At 51.4% G+C, this 15,305-nt stretch overlaps 1 protein-coding gene across 1 annotated transcript in view; it reads left to right on the top strand.

The window, feature by feature from the left end:
- The first annotated feature begins 2,102 nt into the window (after positions 1–2,102).
- WHRN (whirlin) overlaps positions 2,103–15,305 on the top strand; it is a 63,098-nt gene continuing 49,895 nt past the window's right edge. The window contains 1 exon segment of the mRNA XM_070430771.1: positions 2,103–3,459. Within this exon segment, the coding sequence (XP_070286872.1) occupies positions 2,842–3,459 (618 nt within the window). The 5' untranslated portion in view covers positions 2,103–2,841.

Below are 15,305 nucleotides of genomic sequence, written 5' to 3'. Positions count from 1 at the left end.
TATAAATTCAAAGTAAACATCATTACATAAAAGGGTACGGTCTTTTTTTTTTTAGTTTTATTCATTTCAAACGGGTGGGATCCGGCCCGCGGGCCGTAGTTTGCCCACGGCTGGGTTAGAAGGAGGAAGAAGGATACACATTATTAACTGCTAAACTTAGAGCTGTAAGACAGATATCCAAAGGTAGCTTAATTGGCTATTTAAGAGAATTTGTCAAATATGTTCACTGGGCATTAATTTAATCTGGGTCTGTTTTAGGGCAGTGAAGAAGAGAATTGAGGATTTGGGGGGAACAGTATACCTTTAATTCCTAGCCTCAGTTTTGGGAAAGCACTAAGCTAACTAACAGTGTTGAAAATTCTTCCATGGTTTCCCATTGTATAAAATAGAAAGTTCCAGCCAGGCTGGTGTGGTCCAGTTGTTAAGCAACAACCCAAGAACCAGGAGGTTATGGTTCGATTCCCAGTCAGGGCACATGCCCAGGTTGTGGGCTCAATCCCCAGTGGGGTCGTGCAGGAGGCAGCCGATCAATGACTCTCTCTCATCACTGATGTTTCTATCTCTCTCCTTCTCCCTTCCTCTTCCTGAAATCAATAAAAAAAACCATATTAAAAAAATAAAATAAAACTAAGTGATGCCACCTCTTCGATTGATAACGTCCTTACCATTTTCTCCTCCCCTAAACCTGGGATCTCTCGGGCATTATAATACTTATCATATATGGCCTCTCTCCCCTGCTAGACTGTGACCTCCTTGAGGTCAGAGATTACATCTTTTTAATTGGGGTCTCTAGCACCCAGTACATGATCCAGCACAGAATCTTGATGCTTGGAAAATGTTGAAGAGTAAATGAATGAGTGAAAGAATGAATGCTGCATCCTTCTGGGTTCAACTCAAACCCACTTTTTCCAGTGACACTCCATCTTTCCCTCCCCCACATAGAAGTCAGATGACTCTGCAATGGGAATTCCATAATATTTCTAGGGAAAATATAGCTTTCCATCGGAAAATAGCTTAGGAGAGGCAATTCAGTTTGGAGGAGATGTGTGAGATGTGTGTGTGTGTGTGTGTGTGTGTGTGGGTGTGTGTGTGCGGGGGAGGGGGCTACTGGCTCCTTAGAAAGTTACCTTTGAGTAAAAGCACAGGCTTTCACCTGGATTGTACTTAGGGGAGTGGGATGGGAGGTGAGAAGCTATATGCCACATATTTTGTCTTGGGATGAGAAAGCACAGAGTACTTTTCTGAAATCCATTTCACATATATTTAAATTTTTTGAGATGATTGTAGATTTACATGCAGTTGTAAGAAATAATACATCGACATTCCATTACCCTTCACCCAGTTCCCCCCAGTGCTGACAAGCTCACAGCCTGAACATTGACATTGATACAATCCGCCCACCTTATTCAGATTTCATCAGTTTTGTACGCATGCATTTGTGTATGCGTGTGCGCGCGCGCGCGTGTGTTGTGCACACTTTGTATTTCTGAAAGCGGCTTTCTTGCCTGCTGGAGACTGGGCAGGGGTCCAGTCTGATCCATCCTTGCAGAGGAGTTGGCTCCCATAGGCACCAGTATGTGCTTGTATCTATCTTTTGAACGTAGTAGGTTCCAACTACCGTCCACATAAACACTTGAACTTGTATGTCAGTGTGTGCAAGAGGGGAGCGCAACGTTTTAAGGTAGAAAACTGAGCCTGAAGCATTTGGTATTTGAGAGGCAAAAAGTTGGCTATTTTCCGCCACAATTGTGAATTAGCTATTTGGCTAATTGCTCCAAAGCGACCCTAATGCACATGCTTCCATCGCGGAAGAGCGGTTTTGAGGTTCACTCTTCACTCCCTCTGGAAAATTGGAGGGGGCTCACAGCGCCCGGGGAGCTCCGCCCACCCCTACCCACCCCCACCCCCACCCCCACTTTCACCCCTTTCTTCCCTGGGGCCGGACTGTTTCACCCCGTTTCCAGGCAACCGCCAGGCGCGAGGTGGGACGTCATTTCCTGAAAAGCCCGCGGGGAGAGGGCGGGGGGAGAGGAGGGGCCAGGGGGCGGGGCCAAAGCTGGGCAGGCGACGGCGACGGCGTCGGAACTCGCTGGAAGATCGGCCCGGCGGCTCAACAGTTCCCAAAGTCCGGGCTCGCGGGCGCGCGGCTCCGTCTGTGCCCGGGCGGTGCAGGGGCGCGGGGGTCCCCGGGCGGCTGCATCCCGGGGCTGCCCCGGACATGCCCCGCTTCCCGTGCCGGACGCCCGCGCGGCTCCACCGGCTGCGTTGCGGGGGGCTCTGGGACTAGAGCACCTCCATCCCAACTTATGATTTTGGGGTCCCCCAGCCCGAGAGGAACGGGCGGCCTGGCTGGGGGAGCCCCGGGCCTGGTGTGACGGGGCGGTCAGCTTTGCCGCGCCCCCCACTCCAGCCATCTCTGTGCCCTGCAGAATGTAACTGCTCTCTCTGCGTCCCCCCGGACTCCAGCCGCAGTCTCCGCGACCTCCCGCTCCCGCCGCCAACCCGTGCCACCCGGGATCCCGTCGCCGCGCCTGCCTTGCCCGGACACCCGCCGCCGTCTCTGCACCCGCGGACTCCAGTTTCGCGACCCCCTCCGTCTTCGCGCGCCTGGGACTCTAAGCAGAGGTCTTCTCGATCCCCCCGCCCCAGGATTCAGACCCTGCTCCCGCACCCCCAAGCCCGGACTCCAGTCGTCTTCCTCGGGGCCCCGCCCCCCGCCCCCAAACCCAGACGCCAGCCGCGACCTCCGTGCTCCCCGGGATCCCGCTGTCGCACCGGCGCCGGCGAGGGCAGCCGCTGCCCCACCACGCGCCCCGAGTCCGCCCGGCCCTCGGCGGGGAGATGAACGCGCAGCTGGACGGCCTGTCGGTGAGCTCGTCCTCCACCGGCTCGCTGGGCTCGGCGGCCCGGGCGGGCGGCGGAGGGCACGCGGGGCTCCGACTGCTGTCCGGGAACGTGCGCCAGCTGCACCAGGCGCTGACCGCGCTGCTGAGCGAGGCGGAGCGGGAGCAGTTCACGCACTGCCTGAACGCCTACCACGCGCGCCGCAACGTCTTCGACCTGGTGAGCACCCTGCGCGTGCTGCTGGACAGCCCGGTCAAGCGGCGCCTGCTCCCCATGCTGCGGCTGGTCATCCCGCGCTCGGACCAGCTGCTCTTCGACCAGTACACGGCCGAGGGCCTCTACCTGCCCGCCACCGCCCCCTACAGGCAACCCGCGTGGGGCGGCCCCGACGGCGCGGGGCCAGGGGAGGTGCGCCTGGTGAGCCTGAGGCGCGCCAAGGCCCATGAAGGCTTGGGCTTCAGCATCCGCGGGGGCTCGGAGCATGGCGTGGGCATCTACGTGTCGCTGGTGGAGCCAGGCTCTCTGGCTGAGAAGGAAGGACTGAAAGTCGGGGACCAGATTCTGCGTGTCAACGACAAATCCCTGTCCCGGGTGACCCACGCTGAGGCCGTCAAGGTAGGGTTCTGGTTTGGGGGATGAGTTCAGGGGCAGCTACTCTTAGTGGCAGTAGCTCCCTGCTGTGTGTCCTTAGGCAACTCACTTGACCTTTCTGGGCTTCATTTTTCTTAAAAATATTTCTTTAAAACAGGAACATCTAGTTTATTGAGCAAATACATGCCTGGCACTGGGATATAGTGATGAGCAAAGCCGATCTGGACCCTTCCTTCCCTTAGGCATAAAGGCTTATGAGTGGGAGACAGACCTTATCAAATATTTGGGTAAATGTATGATCACAAAGTGGAAAGAGTTGGGGATTCTTAGGAGCATTAAAAGATATGGTCTCCACTGGCATATCGGCAGTAATCAGTGGGTGTCTTCTGCTTCTGCTGGTATTCTCATTATTCTGTAGGCTTTTGCCCCCCAAAGAAAGTGTTGTTAGCCCCAAGTGGCCCCAGGAGGCTGTTCTGGGGATCCAAAGAACTCTGGCTTCACCCTGCCCTTTGTGGACCAGGATGTGTATTCGGGACCAAGTCATTTGTCCCCTCAGAGCCTCTAGCTCTCCACGTGGGAAATGGGGCATCAGGACCAGAGAAGAGTCCCTAACCTTGTTGGAAATGAGGCCCCTGCCTGAATGTCAAAGACATATCCCCCGCTCTCTTGAGAGTGATTGTACTTTCTGCTAATTGAGAAATATAACCTTAGGACCACAAGCTCCTACGGGTAGGGATTTAACCATGCCGTTTAAAGGAATGTGTGTGTGTTTGCTAACCTCCTTCCCAGGGCTTTTGAAAACCAGTTGGAGTAGGAGATGGATAGTGTTGGTCTTGTGTGAATTCAAGGATGCCTTGCAGTCATACACACACACACACACACACACACGGACACACCTTTGTGTGCAAGAAGTGAATAGTTTTGGAGAAAAGCAACAGTGACACACTCTGCCTCTGCAAGGACAGTGCTTCCTAGGGGTTAGGGCAGGCCTGTGACCCAGCTTCTCACCACCCTGCCCCTCGCCCCTGCCTCTGATCCTCCTCAGCGCAGGTGTTTTGAACTCCAGCCGAGGGCCTGCTGGCTGCTGGGAAATCCTTCGGCAGCAGAGGTTCAGGGAGGTTGCTTGTGTGCTGTTCAGTGACTGACTGTTCACCTGGGACATGACCATCTCATCGCTGACCTTGACCTTCCCTTATTTGCTTCCCAATCCCTCTGCCCCCTCAGGGAGGCCCCTGAGGATCTGGAAACTTATTTGCTGCGTCTGGCAAAAGGCTGATCAGTTTGTGTTTTGGGGTGTGTGGGTGCAGTAGACAAAGCTCCTTGTGGATTTGCACGCACCTATCCTCCTCTTGGTCGCCTCCCCCCACATTCATCTTTTCCCTTTAGCTGACATTCCATCTATTTATAAAGAAATAACCCATTAGCCTTTGGCCCTAAACGATCTGGAGTTCCCAGATGATAAATCGATACTTGAAAGATACTTGGCCCAGATGGGCATTTATAAGAGTGGATTCAGTTTTAGTGGCAATTAAAGAAAGACCCGAGTAACTTAATCATCCGGAGGTGATAGACTTCGGGAAGGCCTCAGGTAACCTGGACATTACAAACACAGACTCTCCCTTTAATTCTCCCCCAGGCTCGGCCATGCCTGTAAGGCTGAGCTGCTTGGCTGAGAGTTTCAGCCCGGCCCTCCTGCATTTCACCGATTACGCTCTGCACCTTCTGTCTGAGCCTCCCTGAGCTGTACACCAAGGTGCTCCTTGGACTCACAGCAGCAGCAGGCCTTAGCTCGTGTATCTACTCTTCTTGCTTCCAGAGTGAAACCTAAACTCTCCACATAGTTTCTGAAGCCCCAGAACTAATTGTCGCCAGAGGGAGAGGTTGGTTGGAGCAGAACTGTCCTTGGGTGGGAGCCTGTGGGAGCTCCGTCCCTGTCACTTTTCCCGGGAGGCGCCCGCTAAGGCAGAATGAGCTCCTGTCTCGGGGTGCTCCCCTTCCTGCCAGTGCAGACTCATCACCTGCCTGGAATGTACCCACTTGGACCCTCCAGAAGCAACAGGCAAAACGGGTGCTGCTTTGTGTCACCTTAACGCCAGGGAGAAAGGGGGACAGACTTTCCGTGGGTGGAATTTAAACCAGAGGAGGCGGAACCTGTCTCAAGGCCTCCGGGAGCGCCTCCACCTGGGGTTGCAGGATGGGCAGGCAGTTTCAGGGACCGTTTAGAAGAACACCTGGAGCTGTTGACACATTTCCACAACATGAAGGGTATTCAGCCCCCTAACGGGAAGCCCAAAGAGGCCTGGCTTCCTAGGAGGTACAGACTCGCCTTAACCAGGACTTCCACTCCCAGCCCCTGTGTCAGCTGCTGCGCAGGAGGGCACCAGGGCAGAGTTCGTGGTGAAGGCACATTCCTACTCACACGACTTCAGACTTCACTCAAATGTCACTGGGTTTTCTGCTTATATCGTTTTTATGCTCCAAGGCACCACATCACATTTAGCATATGATATGTTTTCTTTTTTTCTTCAATTTTATTTTATTTACTTATAGTCGTCCTTCTGTTTCCATGGGGGATTGGTTCTAGGACCTTCCGTAGATATCGAAATCTGAGGATGCTCAAGTCCCTTAGTCTATCTTTAAAAAAAATTTTTTTAAATTTAAGTATAGCTGGTATGCAATATTACATTAGTTATACTAGTTCCAGGTGTACAACATAGTGATTCGACAGTTTTATACCTTACAATGTGATCACCCCAGCAATTCTAGTAATCATCTAGCAAACTTATTACAATATCATTGACTATAGTCCCCCTCACTTTTTTCGTCCACTCTCCACCCTTTCCCCTCTGGTAACCTTTCTATGAGTCTGTTTTCTTTGAATTTCGTATCTGAGGACACAGAGGGCTGACTGCTTGTTTGTTTGTTTATTTCGCTTTTCCTTCAGCTTTATTGGGTATAACAGAAAAATAAAACTGTCCATATTTAAGGTGTACAATGTGATGATTTGATATACCTATACATTGTAAAGTGATTACCATAATCAAGCTAATTTACATATCCATCACCTTACATAGTTATTTTATTTTTGTGCTAAGAACACTTAGGACGTACTCTCTTAGCAGATTTTCAAGTATACAATAATAGAATTGTTAACTATTGGCATGAGTTAACTGTGCATTAGAACTTATTCACCTTATAACTGAAAGTTTGTACCTTTGTCCAACATCTCCCCATTTCCCCCACCCCTTGGCCCCCATCTCTACTTCCATGAGTTTGATGACTTTTTTAGATTCCACATATACGTGAGGTCACACAGTATTTGTCTTTCTCTCTCTGGCTTATTTAACTTCGCCTAATGTCCTCCAGGTTCATCCATGTTGTCACCAATGACAGAATGGCCTTCCTTTTTATGGCTGAATAATATTCCATATATATATCACAGTCACTTTCCCCATTCATCTGTCCGTAGACAGGTTGTTCCCATGTTTTAGCGATTAAGGAGATGTGTTTTCCATCTTAAAATCTTTGTTTTTCTTCTGCTGGTAGGAAGAGGCAGGGAAAGATCCTCTGAGCTTCCCAAAGCAGCGATGAATCGTGTATGTGTAATAAAAAGGAAATTGAATTTTAGGAATCAGGTTACTTAAGAGTTTATGAGTCAGAGAGGCTCACCTCCTCCCCGTGAGCAGAGGAGTCTGAACATTCGCAGTGTTTTCCACTTCTCTCTCTGACAAGTCAAGCCTCCATTGTCATCCCGTGTCCGGTGGGGCTCCCATCCGTCTCTAGAAGCCTGTTTGTTACATCAGCAGTGACAGGTGTAGATAAGGCAAGCCAGTTACTATTTGCAATTATGTTGAAACGTTTGGATTTTGAAAAATCTATCTCGAATGAACAGGAGCCAAGCTAATAACAATAAAAAAGGAGACCTTTCAAAGGTCTTCAGCCAAAAACGCTTGACAAATTGGCCAAGGAGTCCCCGGACCAGGGATGATGCATCGGGCTCTGCGGCACGCTTGCTGCGTGACCTTGGGCCAGTCACCGACCCGCTCTGTGTCCTAGGGTTGGGTGGGCCAGGGGCCGCCCAAGGTCCCTGCCAGCTCAGACAGTCGGTGATTTGCTCCATAAGTGCTGCACACAAGGCATTTAGAATGTCCGTTGCGATGTTTTTGGGATTGCTTTCGTTTAAGGCAGAGTAAAGAGAGTTGGCGAAGGATTGGAAGATGAGAATCTTGGCACTGTGCAGCCTCCTACTATATCAGGAAATTGATGGGTTACACACTGTACTGAGGAGAACTTGACTGCGGTCCCTGACCCAAGAGCACCAACCCTGATGCCATTCCAGATTAAAGGGAAAAATGGTAATAGGATTATGCATGCAGTAGGATTAGCGCTGCGCCCTGGAAGCACTCAACATCAGATTCACTTACCCACTTGCTTTCTGAGTCCTTGATTCTGCAGGTAGCAGGGAGCAGAAAGGGGGGAGGGAGGGAACCCAGGTGCTGCTGGGATGGGTGTACATCTGTGTGCGCTTCATCTGGATAAAAATTAAACGGCTTCATTACAGTCTCTGCGTCCCCCCCGGGAGCATCCAAGGAGCACATTAGAATTTGAAACGTTCCAGAAGTTCAAAACAGTGGCTGGCCCTTGCGCTTAATTAGAGTTATCATCACACCCTCCCTTCTTTTGCACAGTAACCCGGGAAGAATCTGTCTGTATTAAAATGTCATTGTGTGTGGCCCAGCATGTTCTAAATGACACACTTGTCATTTCCCCATTGCACACGGCTAGCTGAAGCTATTAGACATTATTAGCCACTTCCAACTTTGTGTCTGAAACACGCTTCTCCCCTGGTGTCATTCTTGCATTCCGACTGGGAAGCCGGGCTGATAGGCTCATGGGTATGCGAGGACTTTCCTCCGGCTCCGCACTCTGTCTTGGGTCCTGTGGGTCCTGCCAGCAGTGACAGGTTGAAAGCTCCCTATTAATAAAACCGTTTCTTGAAGAGATGTTGGGTGCTGGATCCAGAGGGTGACACGGTACATCGAGAGGGTCCATTAATTTAGTCTTGACTGTTTGGCTCAAGCTCTGATCCTCAAGGTTTTAGAAAATGCTGGTGCCTATGTCGTACAAAAATCCTTTTAACTGGCTATTTACTGTTCAAGTCAAAGAAGCGTTTTTGCAGGGTGTGGGAGAATGCCTTTATTTATGAAGGATTGATATTCTTATAGTAGAAGATCCCTGCCTCCTGACGTTAAGATGGGCATGAAAGAGAGAATCACTCCGGCACCAGCTTCTGGTTTTTCCGTCACCACCCCCACCCCTTCTTCCCACAAACCCCGCGTTGTTTATCACCTGCTGTGGCATCGTCATGTGGATGGAGCTGCAAAGCTAAGTGTGATCCTTTAACCCCCGACCAATTGGGTTTTGTGTATTGTTGCTTCCCACCTCCGCCTGCCTTCAGCCACACAGCACACAGCCTGTACGCACCTGTCAAGTGCATGCATCCCTTCACACGCCTGTTTGTTCGTGCTCACAGCATATGCGCATCTCCTCCGAGTCACAGTCCCCCCTCCGGCACGCAGAGGGCTTTGCACTGAAGCAGGCGTCCTCAGGGGATGACACTCCAGCTGGCTTTCCTGTAAGGCTTTTGATGACCTGGGAGTCCACTGCTCAGGGACTCCCAGACTGGTGCCCGGCAGGGACCAGACACTCTCATGAGAAGCAATAGCCTTTAATGGCTGGAGGTAGCTGGAGACTGAAATGCAAATATTTCAAACTGACCCCTTTTTTTAACCCCCCCTCCCCCGCCCACACACACACACACACACGCCCCAAGCAAGAAGCTGATATTAACCCAGAGCCCTCACAGACTTCTAAGTGCCCTGCAGGGTTGGGGCTGCATTTAGATTCCTGTGCCTCGGACAGTCCGCTTTAGCACAGCAGGTGGAAAGGGTGCGAGGAGCAGGAGTCAGACGCTCCATTTGTTTCCCGTGCACCCCTGGTGCCAGCTGCAGGACGTGGCACCTTGAGGCCAGTGCACTCGTTTTCAAACTTTGCTTTACTGCAACTCTCCTGGGCAGGGGGGAGGCTGACGTTAGTGCGTGTCTACTATGTGCCAGCTGCTTTCTCCCTCCCAGAAGAGGCGAGGAGGTGAGGAGGTCGAGGAAGTCGTGCTCAAGGAGGTTCCCCGCTGGGGTTAGGAAGTAGGTGGCCCTTCTGCCTCACCTCCTGAGGGCACCAGCCCCAGGGCTCTGTCGCCAGCCTCCTGGAGACAATGACCCCTCCTGCAGAAAGCAGGTGGCATCACTGCTAGTGCCTGGCATACCAGGGCCTTTTAAGAACCACTCAAAGGCTTCGTTTTACTAAGTGGGGAGTCTGATGCCCCCATATCAAGGGTGTTAGCCCAGCTCATCGACTTGTGGAACCCTTTGTCCATTCAGCTCTGGGCAGCACTTAGCATAGCCAGGCCTAAGGCTGGAAGTCAGAGATGGACGGTACAGGCCCCTGTCCTCAGGGAGCCATGCGGGGGGTGGGTTGGGGGGGGTGAGGTGAGGTGGGGGCTCATGGACCTTCTCATGGCCACAGGTCATCTAGTATTCTAAGTGTTATGATATCTGCGTACCTCCACACCCTGCCTCCCTCTTCAAAGCAGCATCCCTCACTACCCCCCCACCCCACCCCCTATCCTGCTTCAGTTTCCTTCAGTGCCCTTGTCTAGGATGCTTCGGTTCGCTCTGTTTATCATCTGCCTTCCCCGCCACGAGTAAGCTCCAAGAACAGAATCCGGTCTGCATTGCTCAGTGACACACTGAGTACCTCTGCAGTGCCTGGCACATAGTCGGTGCTGTAATAACTAAATAAATATTGGCCGAATGAATGGCGTGACCTTGCTCCCAATGCAGGGCTGGTGAGTTCAGGGTGCCGTGGTCCCTGAGTGTGCCATCTGCAGGAAGTCTGTGTGGTGCAGCATAGCAGGTGCCGGGTAGGAAAATCGAGGAAGATATAGGATCTAGTAGATGCTTTACCACGAAGCTAGCTGTGTGGCTGTGGGCACCTCACACGAATCTCTGAACTCAGTCTCTGGAGCTGTGAAATGGGCATAGCCACCTCCCAGCTGCCTCCTTCCCGGGATGGCTGTGATCAAATGACATAATAGGTGTAAAAACTTCGGTAACTAGGTAGCCCTCTGCTGTACAGTTGACCCTTGAACAAACTGGTTTGAACGGAGCAGGTCCACTTATACATGGATTTTTTTCCCCCCGAATTGACCCACACAGTTCAAACTCGAATTGTTCTAGGATCAACCGGTGGCTGGGAATCCGAGTATGCAGAGGGCCAACCTAAGTTACTGCACGGGCATCGCTGTCCCTAACCCCCTGCGTTGTTCAAGAATCAGCTGTGTTTTAGAGAAAGGCCTTTAAAAAAAATGTGGTCTGTGTCCTGGTGGGCAATAGCTTTTTTCACCCTCTGCAGCCCAACTCCTCCCTACGGGGCCCTTTTGGTTATTTCATGTGTCACTTTGCTCTTAATATCAAAACCACATTTCCAGAAGTGGGTTGTTTATGAGCCTGACTGTGCCTGTGATTCCAAAATAGAATCATTTATGCATTCTGAAGCAATCAATGAGCCAGTTTTGGGTGAGGTATATCTTCTGGCTTTTTGTTTTTAAATGCAACAACAACACTGTTCAGGTTTCAAGAAACCACAGCGTTTCAAGGGAAGGCCAAGGCCCTGCTAAGCACTCATGTGTTTAAAAGCTGCTTTATTCTCTACCGAGAATGCATAAATGGGCTTCCCCCCCCCTTCTTTTCCAGCCCCAGCCCCCCCTTACTTCCTTCCCCCTTTGAGAATGTGTGTTCCGTCTGCTGAATTGGCTGTGGCTTTGCTTCGGCTGGGAGCCAGTTTTGTAGCTATGTTGCCTCTCCACCTGAGTTTTCCTAATATCAGCATCCTCCCCACTTTGAATGCAAAGCAAATGTTTCGGCCTCCATAGACAAGTCTCTAGATGTGAGGCTGTGGGCTACAGGGGAGGAGCATAGTGAGGTGACATCAGAGGCCTGGGTCTTGGGCCTTAGAAGTAGTGGTTCACCAGGGCAGCTTAACGGAAAGGTAACAAGACCCCAGGCAAGTCTTAACCACACCGAGGCCTGGGAGGCACTGCCTTCCCTTAGCATCGCTCGCTTCCCCCTCCCCCATGTATCCACTTTGCCTTGACCACAGACGCTGACCCACCCTGTCCTCACCCTTAGCTGTTTCTGGAGCAGGCGTTTCTTCCAATGCTGATATATTGGAAGATCGAGGGAAGGGAGGTCTGCACCCAAGAGGTTAGAGATGGCTTTTGGAGATGGACCTGGGTTCATCTGGGAGTGTACTTGGCTGTGACCTTGGGCAGCTCCCTTTGCCTCTCTGTGACTCAGACTCTCCATCCTCCAGCCTGCCTTGTGGTCCTCACAAATGATCCTTGTCGCCATTGCACATCCAACGCTGAAAAACTGTGGCCACAGAGGTCCCGCTGCAGGCATTGTAATGAAAAATGTTATCGACTGCATTCGCTCAGGCTTTGAAACTCTTCTATTGTGTCTGCTTAGTTGAAAAAAGAAATAGTGCTATTGGAGGGAAAAAATACTGGGACTGGGAGTGGTTTGAATTGCAGGGTCACTTACTAAATGTAGTTAATATTCCCATGTAGACAGAGTTTCTTTAAAAATGTCTCCTATCTGGATTTTAGTCTCCACATTTTCATTTCACAGCAGTCGTCAAGCCCAGTGGCGGGATGGAATTGTGTGTCCCCACCGCCCTTAAAAATGTGGGAGGCAGGGCAGATGCATGGCCCGGAGGTCAGTGTGTGACAGCCCTGTCCTGGATCCGCTGCATCCCCAGCCTTGTTCCCAGCATCCTTCCCTGATGGGCTTCCCAGGGGCCCTGACAAGGAGGGAGGGGGAAGGCTGTTTGCAGACCCATCAAAGCAATTAATGCAGGTGGAAGTGGTGATTTGACAGCATGGGCATCGGCACTTTAAAAAAGCCCTGTAATTTATTTGGACCACATCTGAAATGGTGTGCGAGGATTCATGAAGAGGTTTCTGATAAAGAGAAGAAAAGTGGTCCAGCTTTCAGAAATTACCCTCCCAAGTCCCTGGGGAGGAGGCTTATCTTCTGCATTTCTATCCTCCTGGCCCCGAGGGAGAGGGTGGTGTCCTTTGTTGTGTCTGGACCCAAAGTGACCTTTACCCGTTTCTCCATCTCCCTCCTTTTGCCTCCCTCCTCTTTCTTCTCAAGGGTCCCCCAGACCGTTCCCAGATTTCTCCCAACTCTCCTGAACCTCTCCCACTTGCAAGGGTCCCTCCAGTCCTCTGCTGGGAAGGTCAGGATGCTCAGATGGCCCTCAAATTCGTTCTCACCCCAAGTGTCTGTATCTTCACCCATCTCCTATTGTCTCTGAACAGGATCTGGGCCTCCGTTTGGTATCTTTATTTTTGTTCCCATTCCTTTTTCCAACTCTGTCCAGTATTAGAAACCTCTGTTTGCCCTGGAAGTCCTGGCGCATGGCTGATCCCCTGATGGCACCTCTCCTCTTGACTTCCAGCCGTGGACATTTCCCAAGTTAGTAACCTTGACCTACTCCTCTTCTGCACAGTCCCCTGCTGGGGATGTGGCGAGGTCAGACCCTCCAGGCTTGACCTCCCCAGCACATCTCAGACCACACTTCCCTGTTCTCCCCCATCGCCACTGCAAACTACAGACCCTCCTCACGCCTCTCTGTCTCCATCTCGCTCATCTGCCCACCAGTGCATTCAGCATCCCGGAGGCGGGGCTAACTTCCTAAATTTGTGTCCGATCAAGCCACGGCCTACCCAGGGCCTGGCAGTGGAGATGGGGGCCTGCGGGGCAGAGGCGGAGCCCCTTAACCACACTTGGCCAGGCGAGCAGCACACCCTCCTCTGAGACAAGGCTTTATTTCTCTCCACCTGTGGATGCCTACGGCCCCCGTGCATCCTCCCAGCAGACCTTCCCTCCAACCCAAAGATGGGGGCAGCTGGGAGCCTTCTCTGCTCCCCCTCAGCCAGCTTCCCCCCTGTCATGACACGAATAATATATGTCTTTGTCTTTTCTTTGGTTGCTTCTTGGATGCTGATAACCTTCCTATTGGCTTACAACGAGGCAGACACTGTTTTCAGTACTCCCTGTGTATAAACTCTCTCATTTAAACCTCGCCACAGCCCTACCAGGTTTGAGGTAGGCACCACTTTTACCGCTTCATTTTGCAAAATTGCAAAGAGTTTGTCACTTGCCTGTTGTCACAAAAATGGAAAGTGGTGGAGGTTTTGTTGACTCGAGGGATTGTGCCCATCACCCCAACACCAAGAGAGGTGACACCCCACGATGCTAGAGCCTGGGCCCTGGAGCCAGACACGCTGGGTTCGAAGCTTTGCTCTGCCACTTGGCCCCTGTGGCACCTTGAACAAGCTTCCTAACGATGAAGCTGAGCACACTAAGAAATCTGGGTGCCACCAGGGAGGGTCATCGTGGGCCACCCGGAGCTCTGCCCACCAAGTCTTCACCACAGCCCCGGGGAGAGGAAGAGGAAACCGGGCAGGGGGAAGGGGCGGGGACAGCCAGCAGCACACAGGTGGGAGGTGGCAGGATCAGATGGGAACCAGGCCTTCCTGCCTCCGGAGCGTGTGCTCCCGGCCCCTGCTCTCAGCTGCTTCTCACCGAGGAGCTGGGTGTGCAGCCTGCACGGTGCTGGCCAGAGCCAGGGTTCAGTAGATGCACGTGTTTTCTTTGATTTTTTTCCTTATGGAAATGGTTTTACAGCCTTTTGATGACAAGAGCCACTAGGAACCCAGACAGCCTGGGCCACGGCCACCCCCCCCCCCCCCCCCATGCATTTTATTGACTAGACTTTGGCTGCAGAGGTGGCACTGGGCACGCTTTGCCTTTTTTCCTTTTTCCTCTCTTATCTCTCTCATCATGCCCTGGCCTCTGTCAGGAGTTGATTTTGTATGTTGTCTGTGGAAATTGGCTAAATAGAGAACTGTAACCTCACCTCCACCCTATTAGGGTAGACCCGTACTTACGCAGTCATGCCATTGACTGGTGGAGACTCTAAATCTGTCCGCACTGTCTGCCGGGGCGACAGGATGAGAACAGGGTCTCCCGGGCCTCGTGTAAAAGGCTGGTGGTTGTCAACCCATCACAGACTGGACAAATAAAGGGCCATTTTTTTCTGGTTTGTAGGAACCGTGAAGAGTAGAGGAGTCAACCTAGACTTTTAAAATGAAGTGTGTGTGTGTGTGTGTGTGTGTGTGTGTGTGTGTTAATGACTAAGATATATGAATTCAATTTAGAAAACTTAGAAACCCCAGAAAAACACAAAGGAAGAAAAACTAAAATCATAGATAATCTCCACCCAGAAATAATCACGGTTGGACAATTTGACTCTTGTCTTTTAAGTCCCCTGTGTCCCTATACGTGTAAATTTGCATTGGGAATTTTCTCGGCCATTCGGAACATAGATACGGAGCCTGCTTCTCTCACCAAACAGCACTTCATGGCTATTTTCCCACCTTAAATGTTTCTAGACCATGACTTACAGTGATTGCATAGTATGTCATTGCAAAGAGGTACACTGTTTCTTTAACTAATTTCGTCTTCCTGAGCTGTTTGTTGTTTTTGGCATGATCCATATTGCTGCTTTAAACATCCTCGCACATAAATCTTTAAGCCCATCTCTAATCATTCCTTGGGCTGTCTTTCTACAGTGGCGTTGGCTCAGGGGATAGACGGGTTTTTACGGCTTTGGTAACCATGCCAAATTGCTCTTGGGGAAGAGTTGTTGTTCTTACAGTCCCTCCTACCAGCATCAGCAGT

Source organism: Myotis yumanensis, unplaced genomic scaffold (genome assembly GCF_028538775.1).
Source record: "Myotis yumanensis isolate MYYU_CA2020_CCGP unplaced genomic scaffold, mMyoYum1.0.hap1 SCAF_12, whole genome shotgun sequence".
Taxonomy (NCBI): Eukaryota; Metazoa; Chordata; class Mammalia; order Chiroptera; family Vespertilionidae; genus Myotis; species Myotis yumanensis.
This window is presented reverse-complemented; position numbering and strand designations above follow the sequence as displayed.